We start from the raw sequence: 25,516 nt of genomic DNA, 5'->3' as shown, positions 1-25,516 counted from the left end.
CACCCTGGTTCAGATGCTCATCCTCCATTCGCAGCATGGGGCGGCACGGTGGTACAGTGGTTAGTACTGCTGCTGCACTGCACCAGGGACCCAGGTTTGATTCCGGCCTTGGGTGCCTGTCTGTGCGGAGTTTGCACATTCTCCCCACATCTGCATAGGTTTCCTCCCACAGTCCAAAAATGTGCAGACTAGGTGGATTGGCCAAGCTAAATTGCTCGTAATGTTCAGGGTGTATAGCTTAGGTGGGTTACAGGGGGAATAGATCTGGGTGGGGTGCACTGCGATCCAGTGTGGACTTGTTGGGCCGAAGGGCCTGTTTCCACACTGTAGGGATTCTAATTCTAAATATTCTTACTTTTAAGGTGCCCAGAGTCCATTGCAAAAATTGGGGATGTTAAACGTACATCCAAGACAGCCCTAGCACCAACTCTGACCCTCCATTCTCACCATGAACAAAGAGCCAGGTCTGTTCTTGAGCTGCTCTGCAGCTGGCCCTGTCAACATTCTAAACTGGACTCCTGGGGTCCACCTTGTGGCATACATGGGTTGGTGCATATAGTCTTGGCCAGCTGAAGTCACATGACACTAGGTTATCGTCCAACAGGTTTATTTGAAATCGCAAACTTTCGGAACGTAGCCCCTTCGTCACTCAGGGGCAATGCTCAGAAAGCTTGTAATTTCATATAAGCTGTTGGAATGTGACTTCTGACTGTCCACCCCAGTCCAATACTAGCACCTCCACACCTTGTCCAGCGGATGCATACATTGCTACTGCATCCACCTGCTTAATCTATATATTCTGCACTGTAGGCAAGTAATTCATATCCAGTGTGTTCTGCTTTACATTGTGTTTCTTATATAATGTGCGATTTATTTAATTTACTAAGTTATTTCAACTGGGGATACAAAGTGCTGCATGTGGATTGTATGGGATTTGTACTCATACATTCAACTGAATTCAATCCAGATAAGTGTGAGGTGATGCACTTGGGCAGGACAAACGAAACAGAAATGTGAAAATGTTTGGATCCTGGGAAACACTGACGGTCAGATCAGAGGGTCCTTGATGTGTATGTCCACTGGTTCCTCCAGGTGTCAGGGCAAGTGGATAAAGTAGTTAAGGCGGCATATGGAATACTTGCCTTTATTCATCAAGGCATAGAATTTAAGAGCAGGGAGGTTAAGCCAGGACCATCTGAAATGTTAATCAAGCCACAGTTTCCAGTTTTAGACTTCAAATTATAGGATGGATGTGATTGCACTGGAGAGGGTGCAGGGGAGATTTACCAGAAGGTTGCATTGGGCTAGAGAGTTTTTGTTACAAAGAGATATTGGAGACATTGGTGTTGTTTCCCTTGGAACAGAGGACAAAGTCAAAAGTCACACAACACCAGGTTATAGCCCAACAGGTTTATCTGAAATCAATCAAGTTTTCAGATCATAGTCCCTTCATCAGGTGAAGTAAGGCAGAAGAACACAACACAGAATTTATAGGCAGAGAGCTCAAAAGATTGTACAAATGGTGTGGCTGGAGTGTCGAATAAGGCTCTGTGGGCGATCAAGAAGTTTCAGACAGTGTGAGTAAATTGTCTACAGCTGAACAACAAGAAAAGGGATGACCTAAAATCCGATTAAATGAGGCAAAGAATTAAAAATAAGGTGGTGCTGGAAACAAACCAAAATGACAGGTACAACATGATAGGTATAAGAGTCGCATGCCTAAGGTCTAACAAAAGAAATAATTAATCCAAAACTGTGTAAGCTAATTAAAGGTGGAGAGATCATAAAGATTTAATCAAGGTACTGGAGTCAAAACAGGGCAGTAAGGAAGACTTTGCAGATACAGAACCAGTGTGGTGGGGTCACATGCAGCCTGACATGAACCCAAGATCACTGTTGAGGCCATCTTCACAGGAATTTGCGTAACAGTTTCTGCTCAGCGACTCTACGTTGTTGCTTCTCTTGAAGGCCACCTTGGAGGTTGCTTACCCGAAGAACTAAGACTGAATATCCTCTAATGGAAAGGAGCATTCCTGTCTGGCAATTGTGGAGTGGTGTCCATTCATTCATTGGCGTAGCATCTGCAGTTTCGCCAATACACCATTCTTCAGGGCATCCCTGCCTGTAGCATATGAGATAAGTATCATTAGCCAAGTCACAGGAGTATCTCCAGTGCACTTGGCGGGTAGTATCCAGATGGATGATCTGACATGTCTTGCAGAGGTTGCTATGGCAGGGCTGTGTGGTGTTGTGGTCAATGTTGTCCTGAAGGCGGGGTAGCTTGCTGCAAAAGATGGCCTATTTAAGGTTTGGTGTTTGTTTTAAGGTGAGAAGTGGACTTGTAGGGAAGATCTTGGTGAGACGCTCATTGCCGTCAATGACATGTTGACGGCTGTGATGAACATGGCATAGTCTCTCTGCTCTAGAAGTAGTACTGGACAATGAAGGGTACTCTATCGGTTGTATCTTGTCTATCTTCTAAGGGGGTCGTTGCGGTTTTTGGCTGTAGCAAGTCAGAACTGGTTCTTCAGAGGAGGTCCTTGTGGTTTGTCACCGTGGCATATCAGAATTGGCCACAATGATAAACTATGGCTCCGAGATAAACAACAAATGCTGAAGTGCCGAGCAGAAACTGATAGCCAAATTCCATACCCATGAAGACAGCTTCAATTGTGATCTTGGGCTCATGTCACGCTACATGTGACTACTACACTGTTCTGTATCTGTAAAATCACCCTTACTGTCCTGTTTTGACACCATCACCTTGATAAATTTTTATGCTCTCTCTACCTTCACTAGTTTGTAGTTTTGGATTACTTACTTTGGTTAGACCCTCAGCATGCGACTCTTATACCTATCATGTTATTCCAGTCATTTGGTTTGTCTCCAGCACCACCTTATTTTTAATTTTTTAGTAATTATCTCTCTGCCTTAATCAATCAGATTATTGGTCATCCTTTCATGGTTCTTCAGCTGTTGACACTATACTCATGCCATCTGACATTTTTGATCACCTGCAGAGACTTATTATCTGCCACCCTATTCAAACCATTTGTATGATCTTTTGATCTCTCTGCCTATAAATGCTGTGTCTGTATGCTTCCCTATCACTTCACCTGACAAACGGGCTATGCTCTGAAAGTTTGTGATTTCATAAACCCATTGGACTATAACCTGATGTCATAGGACTTCTGACTTTGTCCACCATAGTCCAATATCGGCACCTCCTCACATCTTGGAACAGAGGATATTGAGAAGAGACCTGATTGAGATGTAGATAAAAATGAGGCGTAAAGCGAGGTAGAGTGAAAACTTTGCCCCTTGGTTGAAGAATCAATGACCAAAAGGCATAGATTTAAGATAACAGGATATGGAGGAATTCTTTTCCCCCCCCATCCAGAGAGTAGTTGGAATCTGGAACTAATGCCTGTTAGGGTGGTAGTATTCAAATGTACACTTGCAATTGCAAGGTATACAAGGCTATAGGAAAATGCTTAGAAATGGAATAGAAAAGTTAGGTAGTTATCTTTGACGAGCACAGGCTCAAATCAACCTAAAAACCTTTCTCTGTACTGTAGATCTCTATCACAATGATTGACATCGGTTTCTCCAGGTGTTAAAATGTCCAAAGGTACGCAATTTTGGCTTTAGCATCAATTCCTACTTATTTACTGAGTGCAAATCATTGGAGCCAAGCAACTGTCCCTTTATTTTGCTGAGATATACACAATTAGCCAATTACTTATACTGCAGAGGGGATATTACTTGGTAACGCGAAGCATTGTTGACGTCTCTCCGTTAATACACAAGGCATTTGTACTGAAGGCCCAGCATTGGAGGTCTGTTTTACAGGGACTCTGGCTTGTCCTGAGCCTGTTTACTAAGGGCCTTTACATAGCTGGATACCTGCTTGGAGATCCCATGTTTCCTTTGACAGCAGTCGTGTGCTCTCTCCATCCAAGTGACTCTCTCCTGGGGGAAACTACCTGTACAGGAAATGGTTCATTATCACAAAAACCAGGAACTCCTCCCTCAGCCATGCTCTGGTGGTTAACCAAATCTAATTGAAAATTCAATAATTTCACTCTTTATAATAGGAACAATAAAACAATTAGAAATATTTTAACTAGGGTTAAAGTCAAACAATACTGAGAAGGATCAAATTACATAATTTCTTTGAAGATCAATGGCTTTCTTGCTGTTCACTATTTTGCAATTTACACTTGAAGAAAGCATCCTGACATCGCACTGAAGGGTAATTTGTAATAGTACACTTTTGATTGCAATCATGACACTTCTACAAAGGTTCAAATCCAATGTTAATCTGACAAGACTTCTAAAATAAAGAAAAATGATTAGTCACTTTGTTCAAAGCACACTTCATTCAAAAAGGGAAAAATAAATGACATCTGTGACAAGATGAAGTTTTTAATTGAAATACTTTTATACAGTAAACATAACTCAAACTGTACCTCGGTGAACAAGGAGAATATCATTTTCATGAACTGGCCTGTGCACCATATCAGAGTCAGGATGATTAGCATGAAGATGTTCATAGAACCACTCACATCTATCCTTGAAGGGCTTAAAAGAGAGAGAGAGAGAGAGAGAGAGAGAGAAGAACCTAATTAATATCTTTTCCACATAATTTTCAAAAGAAAATTATGAACATAAACTACTGAAATAGCAGTGAAGTATGAAACGTTGACGGCCCCATCATCATGTAATACCAGTTCTCAATCAATAGCCCTTATCCCTGATCACTCAGAATAAAGTTACAGAAGAGTAAAGTTTCATATCATGGGGAAATAATAGCAAGATTCTGAAGCAGTGGAAGTAAGAACACCAATAGAGGCAAAGGTGTTCTTAACAAAGATATTGTTTAAAAATTACACAGACATGCTGTCAAAGATTTCGGTCTTGCATTCATCAGGACAAATTCAAAAAAGCCAAATTTCAAAGGCAGGAAAAACTCTCTTTCTCATTAAAAAAATGGCAAAGGGCAAGGCAACGCCAAGTACTGCCTGAAAGAATATGCAAGTGATTTAAGACTTCGTTTAATTCAAATCAAAACTCAATGTTTAGTCGTGCTGTTTGTTTCTTGCACAGGACAGGTACCTGTGTACGGATATATTTAAAGGGAAATATGCTTAAGTGATCTGAGTTGCACACCCAACTGGCAATAGGTTTTTTTGTTATACTTGTAATTCTTAACAATTCAGCAAACGCTGCCCAATTGTGGACTTGATTCTAAAATAAGGCATTAGGTACTGAGTTTTGCATGCACAGGATTGTAAAGAGTAAATATCTTCCTATTGCAAACTGCCAAAGAGATGTGTTATTTTATACAACTCACTAATTGCTGGGTACACATTGTGCACATTTAACATCATACTGGGACTAAAATTCATATACCATTACTCATTTATGTGGTATGCAGAATGACTTTGCGTCTTGCCAGCAGCATCCTATTATCGGAAAATACCACGTCTTTCTTTATTTTGAGAAAACTTACTTTTCCAGAGCAACTTGAGATACAATAGAGACTTTTTTAGACCCAAAGTGGCAACCTGAGGCCCATTTGAGTGTACTTGTGATACACAGTGGGCAATAAATCATTTTGGAGTAAGGGCTTTTTTAGAAACCAGATTTCTAGCCTACTTCTCTTCTCCACCCCGTAACCAACACCAACCCCCAACCACTGCCACAGACAAATGCAATAGCAATACAATGTGACCACGATCTGCAATCACATGTAAAAATAACTTCCTGTTGTAACTTAATACAACAATGCCTGTTAGTGATAAGAGCTTATCAATAAGATCAACCAATATAACTTTGGCTAAGGCAATCAGGAGCCAGCCACATACAAAGAAGAATGAATGTTTGATCACTCAGTATCAAAGTTAACTTCAGTTAGGGCAATTGTAGGCACATAAACTAGGCAGGGTTCTCAGCACAGGCTCATGGCAACGGTACAGTTTCACAAGCAGAGGCTGTCTTCCAGTGTTTTACAAGATCATTAATGCGTATTGTCAGCACTGCACAATCTTGCCTTCACCAGACACACAATCACTTCTAGCAGAAAATCACTGGGCTTTTATTAGTATGACCTCAGTTAATCTTCGCCTTGCAAACAAATAATGGAGTGATGAACTATAACAGCCATCTCAAATGACATCTACTGGTCAATGATCAAAACTAAACATGATACATCACTGACCTGCAAATTCATGATTTCAATTCACTGAGATCTTGAAAAGCTAAATTTATAAGTTTTAACAAATGTGTACCTGTGCTTTGATGATATGCATGAATCTTGACATCAGCTCAGGACATTCCAGGAGAAAGTGAAAGTGGTCAAATATTATTATAGGGTTTCTGTAACAAAATATATTTTTTTAAAAATGGCACTCAATAATGTGACAGTGAAGAAGCATCTAAAAGCACACATGCTCACCTTGTTACAAAACACTTCAGCACTTCGTCATGCTTGCATACAAATTCTATAAAGCGAGGTGATGTTATTCTGTAAAAGAAAAACAACATACATTCCTTTTCATGCATTCCATGTGGGATGCGAGGAAGAGTTTTACTTTAACATAAATGATAACGGCCTGTAACTCATTGTCTCCCCTTCACCATTGTAGGCAATGGTTTTAAAAAGAAATTGGGTGGGAGAATGGAGGAAGAAAAATTTGCAAGGCTGGAGTGATACAGCAGGGGTCTTCAAAGATGGCATGGACTCAAATGGGCCAAATAACCTGCTCTTCTATACGGTTACGATTATGGTTCCAATTGAAAAGCTGGTCATACATGCACAATGGAAGTCTACGTTACAGAACTCTCAAGTCTCAAATCTATGTACTTAAAATAAAGCAGTTTCACACATTAAACTTTTTTTTTGTAATCAATATAATGGCTCTGTGGTCAAATTATTTATCTTGCTAGGATTTGTCTTAAATGTAAAAGCCTAAATGTTAGCACCATATGAACACTGAATGCGCTCAAAAGAGAATACATCCCATTATAAGTATATCCCAACCACAACCCATTAACCAAACTATGCAGTTGAGTGTAACTTTCAGTTTGTCACCTTGAAATTTATTTAGACATTCAAGTGCAGCTCATGCAAATGCCAACTCTGTACTGAAACTATCTGGCATGTATACACAGTTCAAACTCATTCCCTGTGTCTAGGCCCGAGTGAAGAACACCATACATCCAGTTGAATAACTAAACTAACATCCTAACTACTTAGGATCAAAAAAGAGCATGGTGTAAAATAATTGGCCAGTCTTAGCACCATGCAAAGGCTGAACATGATGCATATCAAAATTGGAGTTCCTGGATGAAAATAAGTCCTCTGAACACTCGCATAATCTCATACTTTAAGGTATGTCATTGTACAAGTCTACAGCACAGTTTAAGGCGGCTATACTCAAAGTTCCAGCACGGGGTTTAAACTTTTTACATCTAGGATAATAACAACACCCAGTGTCAATGGTCACTGTTGCACAAAACCCACCTCCAGCCATACACACAATAATGTGAAACACCTTCCATTTCATGCATGTTCACATGATTTTTAGATGAGTATTTGAAAACTGGACTTGGTCTATACAGAAATATCAGAACTATTCTGCAGTAACCAACAAAACAGTCTGTCCATTTCAAGGGGAGAAAAAAAGTGGTCATCCTGAATGCACAACTGATTCCAATCAGCACAACCAGCAAAATTGCTGCAAATGCAGGACAACACATCTCTAACCACAATAAAACTAAAAAAAAAGGGCAAGTTCTACTCACTGTATTAAATTTAAAGTTGGGTTAAGAATTAATAGTGAGTTTAATTGCTATGCACTCCTTCTGAAGTACCAACATAGCATTTAACTTTCATGGTTTCCAGAAGATCATAAGCATTACATATTCCAATAAGATTAGCATTAATAGCTATCATCGATGAATTACAAACTTGGCCACATTTATTCTATCAGACCATTAGTTCCTGTATTTCCCCTCAATATCCCAGCAATCTTACTGTGAAATCAAGAATGCTACTGTGATAATGAGACAAAGGTCAGAAACAGGGATTTTTGCAAACTCACATTCTGACTCCCTGTTCACCCTATGTGAGGAGTGTTGGGTAGAGCTGCAACAGTACTCAAGAAGTTCAACACCAAACAATTAAACAGTCCTTTTGCTCAGCACCTCATTCATCCACCTTAAAAATTAACTCCCTTCATCACCCACACAGTGGCAGTAATGTGTACCAATCACAAAATGCATTCCAGTAACTCACCACATCTCCTTTAAAATGGTTCAATGGTGTGTGCAGCAGAACATGTAAGGAGCAGAACCAAGCATATTTAAAAAAGTGCGAGATGTCAATCTAGTAAAGCTACAGGACCAGGACCACTTGCACATCAAAACAGCCTAAGCAGAAGTGATAGAAGTAAGCAATTCCACTGCCAAGGAATCAGACCCAAGCTCAGCAGTCCACAAATAATGACTGGATTTGGCAGATGATGAACAACTGAACAACTCACAGGAGCAGGAGGCTCTATAAATATCCCCATCCTCAACAGTGGGAAAACCCAGCATAGCAGTGCAAAGAAAACAAAACTGAAGCACTTACAATCTTCAGCTAGCAGGTGGTCCATCTGCGACACCTCCAGGAGGTCCCCAAAATCACAGGTGCTAGTCCTCAAACAATTTCATTCATTCCACTTAGTATCAAAAAATGTTTAAGGCACTCAATACTGCCAAGTCTACGGACCCTGACAAAATTCTGACAACAGTACAGAGTGGCATCAATGAGTCCTTGCAAAACTGCATTCAATGGAAAACAGAGGAAACTCTGCTTGGACTCAAATATGAATCAAAGGAAAATGGTTGTAGTTATTGTATGTTGGTCATCTTGGTTCAAGGCCATCTCTGCAGAAGTTCCTCATCTTCAGCTGCTTCAATGACATTCTGTCCAAACTCCTAAGAGATGTTTGTTGATGACTGCCCTATGTTCAAGACCATTCAGAACTGCTCAGATACTACAATGTCCAAACGGAGCAAAATCTGGATGACATCCAAACTTGAGCTGAAAGTGGTTGAAACATTCATACCACAGAGGTGCCAAGCACTGACCATCTCTAACATTGAATCTAAACATCATCACTTTTCATTCAATGGCATTCCCATCAGTGAATCCTCCACTACCAACATCATATGGGTTACCATTAAGTGAAAATTATTCAGACTAGCGACATAAATACAGTGGCTACAACAGCGGCTAGAGGCTAGGAATCCTGAGCCAGTAATTCATCCGCTGACTCGAAGCCTGTCCAGCATGTACAAGGCACAAGTCAGGAAGGTGATAGAATACTTCGCACATCAAAAAATTACACAATTACTACAGTGCAAAAGGAGGCTATTTGACTACACTTGCCTGACGAGTGCAGTTTCAACAACATTCAAGATGCTTGACACCATGTATGTCAAAGTAAATTGTTTAATTGGCACCGCATCCACAAACATCCACTCGGTCCACCACCAATACTCCATAGCAGCAATGCCTACCATCTAGAATGCAGAAATTCAATAAGCCCATGACCACTACCATATAGAAGGGCAAAGGGCAGTAAATATATACGGACTCCACCATCACAGGTTTTCTTTCAACTTTCAAACCATATCAACTCAAGGGGCCAAGTGCCTGCTCCTATTCTTATTTCTTATGGTTCTTATACTGACTTGGAACCATAATAATTTGGTCAAAAATCTGATCTCCCTTTCTAATAGTACTATTGGCATACTAACACCAACTTAACCACATTGGTTCAAGTGAACAGCTCACACCACCTTTTCTAGGGAATCAGGATTGAGCAACAGTTGCTAGTTTAACACTGGCATTCACATACCATTAATAAACAGGGGAAAAAAGGACAGCTAGACTACAAATCTGACATCAGCCTCAATTCAATCAAGAAGTCAGAAATGGCTCCCGCAGCACTTGAGTTGCAATCTTCTTATGCACTCTTGCAACTGTGAATAGCATGCAAATACTCTCTACCTGCACATCACCTTCCCCACCTATCTGCTCTACCCTTCCAGCTGACCAATCCCCATTACCATCTAGTGCATCCAACCTATCACCACGCCACCTACCTTTCCCCAGCCCTGCCCATCCTCCCTCCCACCTCCTTGATCCAACAAAATCTGTCCATCTTCTCTCCCACCTATCCACCCCACCCATCTCACTGACCAATCCCCACGCCACCTACTTTTCCCCAGCCCCACCCCTCCTCAATCTATTTAGTTCCCAGGTCCCTTCCCCCTCCCCATTTCTGAGCCAGCCAAACGAAACTGAAATGACAACTTTCCTGCTCCTATGATGCTGCCTCTATTGTTGTCTTCCTCCAGCTGCACACTGCATTGTGTCTGACGCAAGCATCTGTAGTTCTTGCTATCTCTGAGCCATAAAGTACAGAAGGTTTGCAGCGTTAGGCCAGCAAAATAGGTGGGTGTTGCATAGGCAGGGAGGAAACTGGAATGCAGCATCAGAATGGACAACTTCAATTAATGCAATTCTCGCTGAGACAAAGAGGGTTATTTGATCTCTGAGGGAATAGAATGATATAGGAATGGAACAGAAAGGAGTTGAGCCCTCAAACAGCCATGATCATATTGAAAGGTTGAGTAGGCTCAGCAGGCTGTCAGACTGCATAGGAGGACATGCAGAATGATGAGATGGGAGCAGTAGAACGCACAATATGTGACATCTCTCATTCACTTCTGTTTAAGCTGCACATGTTCAAACTCCCTCCTGTTGTACTTATACTTTTAAAATGTTCCCAAGATTCTCAAGCCATCAGTCACTAGGAACATTATATTGTTCATTTAAAATGCAAATGTTCTTTAATTTTTCTATTTTGGTATAGAGAGGTTCATGTTCCTACACATCACAAAAAGAGGAGATAGAAAGAATATAAGTAGTATACTGAATTGTAGTTTTAATGTCAAAAATGAGAGATATTTGCACCTGGACAACTTGTGCTTCTTATCTGGAAAAAGGAAATCCACTTAATAGCATAATAGCTCCAGTGCAAACCAGTTGAGATTTCCACAATCAAACAAATTTATCTGACAGACAGGCAATGAGGACAATAGAAAGGTTTTGGCAAAAATCAAGCCAAAGTTGCAATTTTTCTCACCCCTGAGGCATCTGACAGGAACAACACATATAAAAAGCCTGGATTACTGCACTCAGTCGGTTTGCTGTCATAGAAATTACATCTAGACAATCTGAACTGGCATCTTGTGTCATGTTGTCACCATCTTCAACATTCTCTAAGCTGGCATGTTGGTCTTCCAAGATCTCTTTGCTAACGGTCTTAAACACTCGAGTAGTGACAACGTCTTGCTGTTCTTGGGCTCTTTGTTTCAGTAAAATTGAAGTGATGTTCTTGGCATCCATTTCAGAGTCCTCTTTACTTTTTTTCAATTCTGTAGCAATAAGAACTAACCACTCATCCAGTGAATGCCACAGTAGTTCTAAAGGCTGTTAAAACAAAGAGAAAGCAAATAGTAACAAAATTGTAATTAGCTCATTTTATTACCGAACCATCATCTGAAAAATTGCTTTGCAAAATACAAGGAATACCAATCAGTTTATGTACTACACTGGATTCCATTTGCTTGTATTGCTTCAATCTTAGCAAGTACAGAACAGAGCAATTGAAATCATGCAAGTAATGCAATGGGGAGAAATAATTGAAAAGCCTGCACCTCTTTAGTTGGCCAGGATTAAAACCTCAACATTGAATTGGTTTTCAGCAAAGTAGGTTTAGAAGAATGCATAGAACTAATCACAATGACAATTACCAGGAAACATGAAAATATTGAATTTTTCAATATTACTTAGTAAATGTAGATCCTAGCCAGGTGGGCCAAAGGCAGCACAGATCCAACTTATAAGTTATGGGGTAGCACAAGGATCGGCACGGTGGCTCAGTGGTTAGCACTGCAGCCTCACAGCGCCAGGGACCGGGGTTCGATTCCAGCCTAGGGTGACTGTGTGGAGCTTGCACATTCTCCCCGTGTCTGCGTGGCTTTCCTCCAGGTGCTCCGGTTTCCTCCCACAATCCAAAGATGTGCAGGCTAGGTGGATTGGCCAGGCTAAATTTCCTGCAGCGTTCAAGGGTGCGTGAGTTATAGGGGGATGGGTCTGGGTGGGATGCTTCAAGGGGCAGCGTGAACTTGCTGGGCCAAAGGGCCTGTTTTCACACTGTAGGGAATCTAGTCTAATCTAAAATCAGGATTCAGACTTCAGCTGTTCGCAATTTATAGTAAAGATTTGGACTTGGGGAAACAAATGTAATATTTCCCAGTTTGTGATTGACACAAAACTGATGGAAATAGGTCTGGTGAGGTCACAAAGAGGCTTTAGGATAGGCTGAGTCTGTGGACAAGAACATAGCAGATGGAATGTAGCGTGCTCAACCTCACTGGTAGGAAGAATGGAAGTGAAGGCTGTTTCTTAAATCGTTTGATATTGATGAGCATTGATACCCAAATGGACCTGGCATTCTTGACCACAAGTCATTGGAAGATAACATGAAGGTACAAATGATACAAGTACCAAAACAAAGATGTTCTATACAACTGAAAACTCTGGTGACAGAACATTAGCAAACCAGAAGAACCTTTCAAAAAAAAATCACCACTCTTACAGAGACTAGCTTCCAGTTCCACATCTGAATTCCAAATTTGAATACCACCAGCTGACACACAGTGAGATCTGAACCAGTGTCCATAGAACATTGGTCTACAGCCTCTAAATTACCAGTCTAGTGATATTACGATTACATGGCCAATTCTTGGTCCTTGCCCCAATGCTGTATGATGCTGCATTAGATAGCTTCAATCAGAAACAAATGAGAATTATCATCTTTTCTTTATACAGTCATAGAATGTGGGTGCTGCTATGGGGGCCAGCATTTATTTTCCACGATGCCCTCAGAAAGTAATGGCAAATTTCCTTCTTGAACAACTGTAATCCACCTGTGTAGGTACACCCGAAAAAGTGAGGGAGTTCCAAAATTTTGACCTAATGACACTGAAGGAACAACAATATATCGTCAAATCAGGACTGAGAGTGACTTAGAGGGGAACTTGCAGGGCTTGAACATAAAAATCAAGGTTGACACTCCAGTACATTACGGAGGGCACGTGCAGTGCCATTTTGAGTGAGGGTTAAACCTCTCCTGTAATCATCTGCCTACTCCTCAATGTAAAGATCACATTCCACACTTCTGAAGATCAGCAGTTGAGTGATCCTCAGAGTCCTGGTCAATAGTTATCCCCCAAACATCATAAAAAGAAGCAGATCATTAAAATAATTCTTTTGTGGAAATTTGTTGTGCAGTTTGGCTGCAGCATTACCTACTTTGCAAATATTATTCTTTAAAAGTATTTCACTGGATGTGCAGCTGATGAGTAAAGCACAATATAAAGACAAGACTTCCTTTTTCTCTATCACTAAATTCAAGCTTTGCAGTAAAAATATAATTGCATTTATGGCAAAGCTTTCATGACCTTAAGAGTCCAAACGTGTTTTATATAGTTTAGTACTTCTAAAGTTTAGTTAATTACTTTGAAAAAAAAAAGCAGCAAACATGCAGACAAGGTTCCAACAGAGAAATGAAATACTGATCAGTTAATCTGTTTTAGTGATATTGGTTTAGAAATAAATATGAGCAAGAGCACCAAAAGAATTTTCCTAGCTTTTTTTAAAATTAAAATAGTGATGCAAATATGTTCACCTGAAAAGACGGGTGGGGTTTCAGCTTAATCTCCCGTGTGACCAGCAGTGTGCTGCAGAGATCAGTGATGGGTCCACTGCTTTTTGTCACTTATATAAATGATTTGGATGTGAATACAAGAGGTATGGTTAATAAATTTGCAGATGACACCAAAATTAGTGGTGCAGTGGACAGCAAAAAAGGCTATAGTGATGATGTTACCCAGCAGAGTAACGAGATGTCTGCAGAACAATGAAACAGCTCGGTGAGCCAATCAACCACAATATCCACAACCTGGGCTACAAATCTACTCTAAAGCAAAGAAAAGGCTACCCCAAAGTACAATGGGACCTTGATCAGATTTGCCGAGGAGTGTCAGATGGAGTTTAATCTAGATAAATGGGAGGATCACATTTTCGTAGAGGATATCATTTTGGTGATTCTTATACACTTAATGGTAGGATCCTGGGGAGTGTTACTGAACAACTAAACCTTGGAATGCAGTTTCGTAGTTCCTTAAAAGTGGAGTCACAGATGGACAGGGTAATGAAGGCAGCATTTGGTATTTTTGCCTTCATTAGTCAGTGAGCCAAGTATAGGAGTTCAGAGGTCATGTGGCTGTAGAGGAAATTGGTGAGGCCACGTTTGGAATACTAAGTTCAGTTCTGGTTTTCCTACTATAGGAAGAATGTTGTTAAATTTGAACAGGCTCCAAAAAGATTCACAAGGATGCTGAGATTGGAAGGTTTGAGCTTTTGGGAGAAGGGTGGAGTTATTTTCCCTGGAGCAGCAGCAGCTGAGGGGTGACCTTTTAGAGGTTTACAAACTTAAGAGGAGCATGGATATACTGAATAACCAAGGTCTTTTCCCCAAGGGAGCCCAAAACTACAGGGAATAGGTTTAATGTGAAAGGGGAAAAGATTAAAAAAGGGACTCAAGGAGCAACTTTTTCCATTCAGGGAGTGGTGCGTCCACAGAATAAACTGCCACAGGAGTGGTGGAGGCTTAAACAATTACAACATTTAAAAGGCATCGAGATGGGTATATGAATAGGAAGAATTTATAGGAATGAGGCAAATGCTGACAAATGGGGCTAGATTAATTTTGGATATCTGGTCAGTATGGACAAGTTGGATCAAAGTGTCCACTTCTGTGCTGTGCATCTCTAAGACTATCTGAAAAAACCGATCTCAGACATTGCCACATTCCTTCAAAACTGTGAAGTGGCAAGCTTTGGGCCTGGGTAAAATGAGTTTGCCTCAGAGGCAAGACTGACAGATCTGAACAAAATCTCAAACTGTAGTGTTAAATCCTGACTAAAATTAAAACAAAGCTCAAAAGGGTTTTCTATGCTTCCATATCAAAACAAAATGGGAAAACCATGTATTATGCCACAGAAGAGCTGTGTAATACAACGCTATGAAAGAAATTCTTATTCTGTCAAAGGTGTTATTAGAAAGCCTTAAAGAAAAGAAATTTCTTCAAAATTTTCTCTCTGCCTTATTCAAGAAATCCAAGGGAATTTAATTGAAAAAATGAACAGAATTGGGCATGTATCCATTAACAAAAAAGTAAAACACTTACAAAAATCAATAAACTGATTTGGGAATTTTTAGTTCAAAGCTGAGCAAAAATAAAAATGTTAACTTAATGAATTCAAGCTGAAGTAATTCACCTTGCACTCATCAGGACAAACACAAGAACGATCACAAACATTCACGTTTGATAACATGGTACTAATGGCTGACAGGTGGACACTGATTGGCAAAGAGCTTTGCTATGGATAAAATAAAACAAGGAGACATTTTGCACTCTCCGAATACTGCCATCTGCCCAAAATGATATTCTGCTGACAAATTAAACAATTTGTCTGTGAATTTAGTGCGAATAAGATGGAATATATATGTCCTAACGATTAGCTAATCAAATCAAACATCACTGAAAATGCTGAGAAACTCAGCAAGTCTGGCTGCATTTGCGTACAGAGAAACAGAGTTAATGTTTCAAATTTGACATGACTTTGCTCTGATTAAAATCAAACATGATTCTCCTTTGGCTGTTCATAACAGAGCATAGGCTATAATCAACCAGCGCAGGCTTGCTAAGCCCAAAGCAAAATATCTTTGCTATATCATAATTCCTACCTTGGCAGTACACGCTGAACAATTCCAAGTGTGGTAACAGCTAAACTAATAATCAATTTAAAATAGTCATAACAGTGCTCAATTATGTCTCCTAGAAGCAGCATGCATTCATGCTAGTTCTTTACACAGGATCCATTTTTTTCGCCAAACAAAAGGATCAAGTATCGTTATTCCTGCATTGCCTGGAAACTTGGGAGTCTATAACTTCAACATTTCTTTCACCACGGCAATGCTTTGGCAAATCAGGCTTGACATGCCCAACAATCACCATCCCTCTCTCTTCAACATAAAGTGCTGTGATTATTTGAAATTCGGTTTTAACATTTATCATGAAGAATGCAAGATGAAAAGCGTTTCTCATTTCAACCATAACCTAGTTATGAAATACCAAGCAACAAATTTTGTGACTGTGTATATACTCTGTCAACCAAACTTCTCTTTCAAGAGCTGTCTGGTTAATGTTTGAGTGCTTTATTAAATATATCTCTTTTACTTCAATCTTCCTTATTATATCATATTTTTCTGACCTTGAAGACTTGGCTTCTTGGTGTTTTATTCCCATTGTAAGCCATATCATTTCCGTTACTGGGTGAGGTTGGGCCGATGCGAAATACATGACAGAATATACGCACTATTTTCAACAAACTCTTCATCTGAGCTTCATAGTTACTTGATATACTGAGGACAGAGGAAAAAGTGAAATCTAATATTTTGACCAGCAACTGTTATTTTGCAAGACAGTAACATTTTTCAATTAGAAAAAGAACTGCAGATGCTGAAAATCAGAAAAAAAAGTAACTGGAAACAGTCGACAGGTCTGGCAGCATCTGTGGCGAGAAGTCAGAGAGTGTTCACTTCAGGTTCAGTGTCCCTTAACTCTGAATTCTTTCGACAGATGTTGTCAAACCTGCTGACTTTTTCCATCATTATTCATTTCATGTAAATATCACTGAACAGTATCTGTATTAATCACACGGGTTGACCATTTTATTCATATCTGAAAGATAATTTGGCATGAAAACAAGTTTATAGTCTATAAACCGCTCATTATAATAATGTGACAATACTGCTGCTGTCATTTTTACCTGATGGAGGGCATGGCAATGAAACAAAAGGCACTTTCATGCTCAATGTTAGCCTTAATATTCAATAATTTACAGACAACTCTATCGTAAATATTTACTAATATTCTATTAAAGCCCAACACCATAACTTCACATATCACAATCATTTCAGCCAGAAGGGTAAGTGAACCAACATTGATTCTTCATTACTCTGTTGAATGGATGGTTGTTTGATCATCCAGCACAGAAGTACATTTTGAGAATTAGTGCTCCAGACTTGTGCATGAGGCTTGAACAAATGAGAAAAAAATTGCTACTTCCCAATGAGGGAATATAAATAATTAATGCTGATATTTAACTTTACACAAATTCCCTTTAACTGATCTTAAAATGTGCTGAAGGGACTGAAATTACAGTCCACACTTGGTTCAGACCCCAACTTACCTAAGCAACTTGTGACCATTTGTTGTAGCAACTTCAGCAAGACTGGTCAGGATCTTCTGATACAGACTTTCATTCTGAGGACATAGGTGCTCAAGAACTTGCCGCAACTAAATGTGAAATAAACCAGATCTAACCTTAAGTGCTTATTCAAAAGCCTATAAAACACACAACATGAATGACATATAATGGAGCTATCTACAAGGTGGCAGGTAGCACAAAATTAAAATTAGCTTGCAAGTTTTCATGCTGATGCGTTTGTCATTTTTATAAATTTCATACTGTTAGGAAGCAGATTTATTCTTCTCTTAATTCAAGAGAAGTGTCCACCCTACAGTAAAACATAAGATAGCCGCAGTAACCTAAAATGTCGTGGCAGCAGTACCGTTAAGTTACTGTGAGGCTTATCTTAATTTGTAATTGCATTAAAAGGGATGGATGACTGTCAAGATAACCACAAGCTTTCAGAGCCTCACTCTTCCTTCAGGTGTTACAGTGAGGCTCCGAAAGCTTGTGTTTTCAAATAAACTTGTGGGGCTATAACCTGGGTGTTGAGAGATTTCTGACCTTGTCCACCCCAGTCCAACACCGGTACCTCCACATTAAGATAACCACCTTCACTGATGTCTCCATTTTCAAGAAATTTAACTTTCAATGCTATTAATTACAGTTTACATTTTTCATGTTAATTTCAAAAGGATTATAAACGTTATTAACGATTTCAGCAGACACAGCTAAATTGGTTATTTTCATATCTAAAGACTTTAAAAATGTGCAATCGCAATGAAAGCTGAAAAATTACATAGATCAATAATATAAATTTATAGTTTGTATGAAGCCTCAATATATTAAGCAATGCCATTACAACAACATATTGCCAAGAGATCTACTGCATTTGTCTAAGCTTTCGACAAATAAGAAGCTTTTACACTCAAGGTAGAAGCCTCTTACATTACATTACTCATAAGGACTGAACTGGACTGAAGTCTGTTTGGAAGCATGTAGGCAGGAAGTAATTACAAATGGATTTGCACCAGTTTGGGACTGGTTACCAGTGGTGACCCACAGGCATTTGTTTTGAAAAACTATCATTCTTTCCTGATTTTAGTCATGAACTGTATGTAATCAAAGGAAACATGATTGACAAATATGTTAATGATGCAATCTTTCTGCAAGTATTAGAATGTAAACAATGTTCAGCTTCTTCAGACAGGCCAAATATTTTGGGGGAATTTGGACTCTTTGACTGTGAAATGATGTTTAGATTGAAAACATGCTATTTTCAGCCCAAGGAAGGACAAATGCTCAATTTGCATATACATTTTAGCACTAAAGGAAGCGGAGAGAGAGATCTGGATGTTCTAGAAAATAGATTTCTGAAGATTCACAAACAGTGTCATAACGTGATAATTAAAGCACAGCATGTTTCAGAATATTTATTTAAAGGATACTTGAATAAGACAAAGCATACTATTTTGCCCTCTAATTTTCTTCAGAAGCAAATTCGACATACATATGCAAGACATCCAATTCAACCCCAGCACAACCTGCTTGACTTAGCCACTGTCTGTATATTTTCCAATTGTTTGTCCAAGATGTCTGAGCAGAAATATTGTCAAACTGTACATTAGGAAGACTGAAGTCACGTTTTCAAACGCCAGCATTAACTCGCCTCCCTGGCGACAGTCCAAAGATGAACAAGCTATGCCTTAACCTTGGCATTATGCTTTATCCTAAGGGGTGCTTCTGACCACACAACTGCCCACTACTAAGACCACCTACTTCTACCTCTAACACCGCCCATTTTATATGCTACCTTCGCAAATTTCCTGGTTGAACAATCATCCAGATCTTCCAACTCAAAATTTTCTTTTCATTTGAGTATTCCTATGCCTTCTGCCTTGCATCTTTTATAGAAGTTAAACTCATTCAAATCTCCGTTGCCCACAACCTAACTTGTACCAAGTTCCATTCATCTACTGACCTCCATGACTCACTGGCCTACAATGTCAAAATTCTGATCTGATTTTCATATCCTTCCACAGCGTCATGCTTCTCTAACTTATGCAATGTCTCTCAGCCCTATATTCCTCAATATGTTGCTTTCCATTCTGGCCCAAATGTCCCTGATTTTAATCACTCCATCACTGCTGGTCACAGATTCTGCTGGGCCATAAGCTCTGCAATACCCTCCTTTTCTTCCTTAATTCTTTACGCTGCTCCTTCAAACCTACTTCAAGGACTACAATTTGTCAGTGTTCAATTATATTTGATAATTGCTCTGCAAACCACCTGGGCAAGTGTCAACGTTATAAAGCTCTATTACAAGAATTTATTTCTGCACAAGATCTTGGTCAGGGCTCCATTGGAAAACTACAATAGTCTCCCTATATGGTGTCTGAAGCGGAGGGTTAAAAACAGACTAGCAAACTAATCCAGAACAGAAACTAAAACAGTTTTTAAAAAAAAAATGATAGTGAGATGAGTGATGTTTATAGGATGAAGACGGTGACAACATTGGCACTTAAGTTGAGAAGTAGTTTTTGTTACACGCTAGTAGGTTAGCGAGGACGAAGGAATTGCAATCCTCAGTTGATTAACCCAGATTTAGGTTCAAATGTCAAGGCATAGTTAAATTTTTGTAAAAGTAGACTCCTAAAATAGACTACTGCCTTGTTCAGCTGGCATCAATTTTGTTGTATTTCTTCAGAAACAATTGAACTTGGCAGGCTGGCAAAGTAAAAAGGCACATAATACAAAAGACTGAGGAGGCCAGAATGATTTTGTAGTCAATATTACATCACCATTTTTGTTTTGCAGCAAAAAGAATGTCCTATTTACCCCACCAAGTTTCAAAAATACAACAAAGAACTGTGAATGATGGAAATCAGAAACAAAATCAGGAACTGTTGGTAAATCTCAGCAGGTAGGGCAGCATCTGTGGAGAGAAAGCAGAGTTAATGTTTCAAGTCCAGTAAGCCTGCTTCAGACCAACTTCAAATGTTACCAGACCTGCTGAATTTTTCTAGCAATTTCCAATTTTGTCCTGAGCTTTACATTTGTTTTTGTGTCCCCATCAGGTAATCAAATCATGTGTATTGTAAATGTATAGGCGATAATATATGGGACCTGACAGATGGGCTTTTTCCACCATTGTTCAAAATTCATACACTTTATGCTATACTGTTGTATAAAAAAAAAGCTATACACAAGTACTCTTAAAATTCATAACTGATCTTGTGAATCAAGTTGAAAGAACCTTACCATGTTCTCTTTGATATCTTCATTCTGTGTCATCTGAATCAGTGTTTGGAAGAGTCTGGGATGGTGCTGGATCAAAACTTCACATGTTTCCCCATACCCTCCCTAAACAAGCAAAATAATCATAAGAAATTACATTTGATTCATGAACATTACTACCGCACAGCAGTAATGTTTCCAGACCACCACCCATCAAATCACAGCCCCTACTACCATGCTCATCATCTTCCCTCATCATCACCTGTTAAGATCTGGCAGGGACATTCAAGATAATGGGAACTGCAGATGATGGAGAATCCAAGATAACAAAGTGTGAAGCTGAATCTTGTGCCAAGCAGCATCTTAGGAGCACAAAAGCTGACATTTCGGGCCTAGACCCTTCATCAGGAAGAGGTGGTGAGGATGTTCTGAAATAAATAGGGAGAGGGGGGGAGGTGGATTGAAGATGGACAGAGGAGAAGATAGGTGGAGAGGAGAGCATAGGTGGGGAGGTAGAGAGTGGATAGGTCAGGCCGGGGAGGACGGGCGGACAGGTCAAGGGGGCAGGATGAGTTTAGTAGGTAGGAAATGGAGGTGCGGCTTGAGGTGGGAGGAGGGGATAGGTGAGAGGAAGAACAGGTTAGGGAGGCGGGGACGAGCTGGGCTGGTTTTGGGATGGGGGGGGGGGGGGTAGATTTTGAAGCTTGTGAAAGCCACATTGATACCATCGGGCTGCAGGGTTCCCAAGCAGAATATGAGTTGCTGTTCCAGCAGCCTTCGGGTGGCATCATTATGGCACTGCAGGAGGCCCAGGGTGGACCATAAGACCATAAGACATAGGAGTGGAAGTAAGGCCATTTGGCCCATCAAGTCCACTCCGCCATTTAAGTCATGTCGTGTAAGGACTGGGAGGGAGAGTTAAAATGGTTTGCAACTGGAAGGTGCAGTTGTTTGTTGCAAACCGAGCAGAGGCGTTCTGCAAAGTGGTCCCCAAACCTCCGCTTGGTTTCCCCAATGTAGAGGTAGCCATAATGGGTACAGTGGATGCAGTATACCACACTGGCAGATGTGCAGTTGAAGATCTGCTTGATATGGAAAATCATCTTGGGGCCTGGGATGGGGGTGAGGGAGGAGGTGTGGGGGCGAGTGTAGCACTTCCTGCGGTTGCAGGGGAACATGCCGGGTGTGGTGGGATTGGAGGGGAGCGTGGAGAGGACAAAGGGAGTCACAGAGAGAGTGGTCTCTCCGGAAGGCAGACAAGGGTGGAGATGGAAAAAATGTCTTGGACGGTGGGGTCGGACTGTAGATGGCGGAAGTGTTGGAGGATGTACCCGTTGTGGCCACCTCTACATTGGGGAAACCAAGCAGAGGCTTGGGGACTCCTTTGCAGAACACCTCCACTCGGTTTGCAATAAACAACTGCACCTCCCAGTCACAAGCCATTTCAACTCCCCCTCCCATTCCTTAGATGAAATGTCCATCCTGGGCCTCCTGCAGTGCCATAATGCTGCCACCCAAAGGTTGCAGGAACAGCAACTCATTCTGCTTGGGAACCCTGCAGCCCAATGGTATCAATGTGCATTTCACAAGTTTCAAAATCTCCCCTTCCCCCACTGCATCCCAAAATCAGCCCAGCTGGTCCCCACCTCCCTAACCTGTTCTTCCTCTCCTCCCACCTCAAGCCGCACCTCCATTTCCTACCTACTAACCACATCCGACCCCCTTGACCTGTCCGTCCTCCCCAGACTGACCTATTCCCTCCCCAACTCCTCATCTGTCTCCTCCTCTATCCATGTTCAGTCCACATCCCCCTCTCTCCCTATTTATTTCAGAACCCTCTCCGAAGAAGGGTCTAGGCCCGAAACATCAGCTTTTGTGCTCCTGAGATGCTGCTTGGCCTGCTGTGTTCATCCAGCTTCACATTTTGTTATCAGGGATATTCAAGAGGCTGGTTTAAGGCATATTAATAGCAATATTTCCTTTCACTCAGAGATAGATAGACCATTGGTTAGCAGACAAGAAACAGAGTAGGAATAAACGTACATTTTTCTGAACAGCAGGCAGTGACTAGAGGAGTACTATAGGGAAGAGCAAGGTGAAGCACTTTCAAAGAAAATGTTCCACTGTGAAGTGCAGAAAATGAAATCAAAATAAGGTTACTTGGTCTACCCAGAACAAACTGTACATAAATAATTTATTCCAATAGGTAATGTGAAATTGCTGGCGAAAGATGGACAAATAAAATTGAAAATACCTTAATCGATCATTTCAGATTCCAAATTCATTACAAATCTACATAATAGAATTTATTCTACTCCTGAAAACTAAAAACTTTGTTAAATCTAGAAAAAAAGTTTTTATTCCTCCTTTGGATTCAAAAGAAAAGCAGCAAGTACATTTTCTGAGTTACAATACCAGAACCAAAAAGTTTGCACCTGTACACAGAGATCCAGTGGAGTAACACCATTTTTGTCAGGTAAGTATTTGGCTCCCCTTGAAATCAGAATTTGAGCAGTATCCCTTTGACCATGACTGCAATAATAAAAAATTAGAATTAGTCAATTCGAAAATGTATATCCAATAACTGCGCTCTTAATGTTTCAAATTAACTCTGCTCTTTTCCCCAAGGAACAAACGAGCGAGTAGGGATAGGTCATTCAGCTCTTCAAGCCTGCTTCATCATTCTGTAAGAATAATCCACATCTGGTTGTTATCTCAAATTTACGCTCTGCCTGTCTCTTAAAAGCCTCAATCTCAACATCAAAAACCTAACTCGACCTTAAATAAATTCAATAATCTTGCCTCTGTCACTTTCTGGGACAAGAAAATTCTACTTACTAATAATCCCAAAAAAAAACCCTTTGTTCACCCATCTTAAAAAGCAAATCTCATATTATTAAAATGTGTTCCCAGGTTCTAATCTCGCCATAACAGGAAAGGTCTGTTTAATGTTTATCTTCTTAGTTCTTACAGCTAAAGGAATCAAAGGTTCTGGGGGAAAAGCAGGTACAGGATACTCAGTTTTTTTTAAAATTCATTTGTGGGATCTGGGCATCATTAGCTGGTCAGCATTTATTTGCCTATCCCTTCTTGCCCTTGAGAAGGTGGTGGTAAGCTGCCTTCTTGAACCGCTGCAATCTACCTGCTTTAGGTTGACTCCCAATGTCATTAGCAAGGGAATTCCAGGATTGTGACCCAGCAAGAGAAGGAACAGTGATATATTTCCAGGTCAGGATGGTGAGTGGCTCGGAGGGAAGCGTGAAGCTGTTCCACGTATTGAGCCTGCTCTGCTTTTCAAAATGCCAAATGGCCTACTGCTGCTCCTTTTCTTTATGTTTCTATCTTATCAAGACCCTGCAGGACGTTATGCTTCAATAAGATTGTCCCATGCCCTTCTAAAGTCCAACGGGTATAGGCATAACCTATTCAATTGTAAGATTCTGCCTGCCAAAGTAAACAAATACACATTTTCCCACATTATAAACCCACCTCCCTTACTTTTGTCCATTCACTTAATCTGTATCCCTTTGTGAACCTTCTAGCTCCTCTTGATAATTTTCTCTCCTAACCACCTTGATATCATCATTGAACATAGTTACCATACATTTGGGCCTTCACATCTAAGTTATATACATAAATTGTAAGTAGTTGTGACCCTAGGACTGATCCTTGTGGCATCTCACTGCCAGTAAATCTGAAAAAAAAAGACACTTATCCGTACTCTGTACTTCCTGTTGACCTTTATCCATGCTAATAGATGACCCCCTACACCTGAAGTTCTTGCTTTGTGCAACAATGCACGATGTGGCATGTTACCAAAATGTTATATCAAAATTCAAGGACACCACATTTAAAAGCTCGCATCAGCTATTCCTAGCTTCATTTCTGAATGTCAAATGATCTTTAATATTTCAGTTGTGGTCATCTTCCACCACATCTCTAGTAATTCCCTGGTCATATATCGTTATTTCTAACAGTGCTAACAACTCAGTAATTCTGTTACAAATGTCATGCATACTCAGATTCAATACCTTCAATATCCTGTCATGCTTACATGTATAACTTTACAAGATGATGTCAGAATGGTGGGTCCTCATCTCAAACACTGTAGTTTTGGTCTCCTTATTTAAAACTTGTAAATACACTGGAGGCGGTTCAGAGGAGGTTTAAGAGATTGATTGCCGGAATTAGCCAGTGTTTTTGAGGATATGTTGGAGAGGTTGAAATTTGGAAGAGCAAGTGATAACTTCAGTGGAAGTATACAAGGTCCTGAATGGTGTGGACGAGGTGATCATGGGAAAAATGTTTTCTCCTGTGGAGAAATCCAGAATTTGGGGAAACTATTTGAAAGTTAATGGTCGCCTTTTTGCAGCAGAGATAAGGAGAATTTTGAGTTATGAAACTTTGGAACCCTCTGCCTTAGAAGGCAGCAGAATTGGATAATTGAACATTTTCAAGGCGGTGAATCATAGACACTTGTAAGATAAGAAAATCAAAAAAGTTATCAGGTGACAGGAACAGAGAATTTGAAGAAATCAACCATAATCTCATCTAATAGAGCAGTCTAAGGAGGTAAAAAGCCAACTGCTGCTCTTAATTCATACTTTGGAGAACAAAATAGAACTGAGAATATGAATGGAACGTTTTTTGGTTTTGGAGCATAAGTCCTCTCTCAAACAAATAAATAAATCCAGGATTTAGATATAATAAAACACAAAGAGTGCCCTTGGTTACTGCAATACTCTAACCCTAAATATCTTGTGTTTTGGGACAGGAGGGCAAGAGAAAATCAGGCAGAATGTCTAAATTGAGATCATTACCAGATACAGGT

At 40.2% G+C, this 25,516-nt stretch overlaps 1 protein-coding gene across 2 annotated transcripts in view; it reads right to left on the bottom strand.

The window, feature by feature from the left end:
* The window catches only part of hace1 (HECT domain and ankyrin repeat containing E3 ubiquitin protein ligase 1), an 89,380-nt gene that overhangs the window by 30,855 nt on the left and 33,009 nt on the right, over positions 1 to 25,516 (bottom strand). For both annotated transcript variants that reach the window (XM_048531114.1, XM_048531115.1), the window contains 8 exons: positions 23,121 to 23,217; positions 20,710 to 20,811; positions 17,449 to 17,555; positions 16,468 to 16,618; positions 11,208 to 11,554; positions 6,461 to 6,529; positions 6,294 to 6,381; positions 4,473 to 4,584 (listed from right to left, as the gene is read on the bottom strand). In XM_048531114.1, coding sequence (XP_048387071.1) covers positions 4,473 to 4,584; positions 6,294 to 6,381; positions 6,461 to 6,529; positions 11,208 to 11,554; positions 16,468 to 16,618; positions 17,449 to 17,555; positions 20,710 to 20,811; positions 23,121 to 23,217 — 1,073 coding nt within the window. The remainder of the gene's footprint in view (positions 1 to 4,472; positions 4,585 to 6,293; positions 6,382 to 6,460; positions 6,530 to 11,207; positions 11,555 to 16,467; positions 16,619 to 17,448; positions 17,556 to 20,709; positions 20,812 to 23,120; positions 23,218 to 25,516) is intronic.

The sequence above is a fragment of the Stegostoma tigrinum genome, chromosome 4, assembly GCF_030684315.1.
Source record: "Stegostoma tigrinum isolate sSteTig4 chromosome 4, sSteTig4.hap1, whole genome shotgun sequence".
In the NCBI taxonomy this organism is placed as follows: Eukaryota; Metazoa; Chordata; class Chondrichthyes; order Orectolobiformes; family Stegostomatidae; genus Stegostoma; species Stegostoma tigrinum.
Note: the sequence above shows the minus strand (reverse complement) of the source record. Positions and strands in the feature narration are given on the sequence as shown.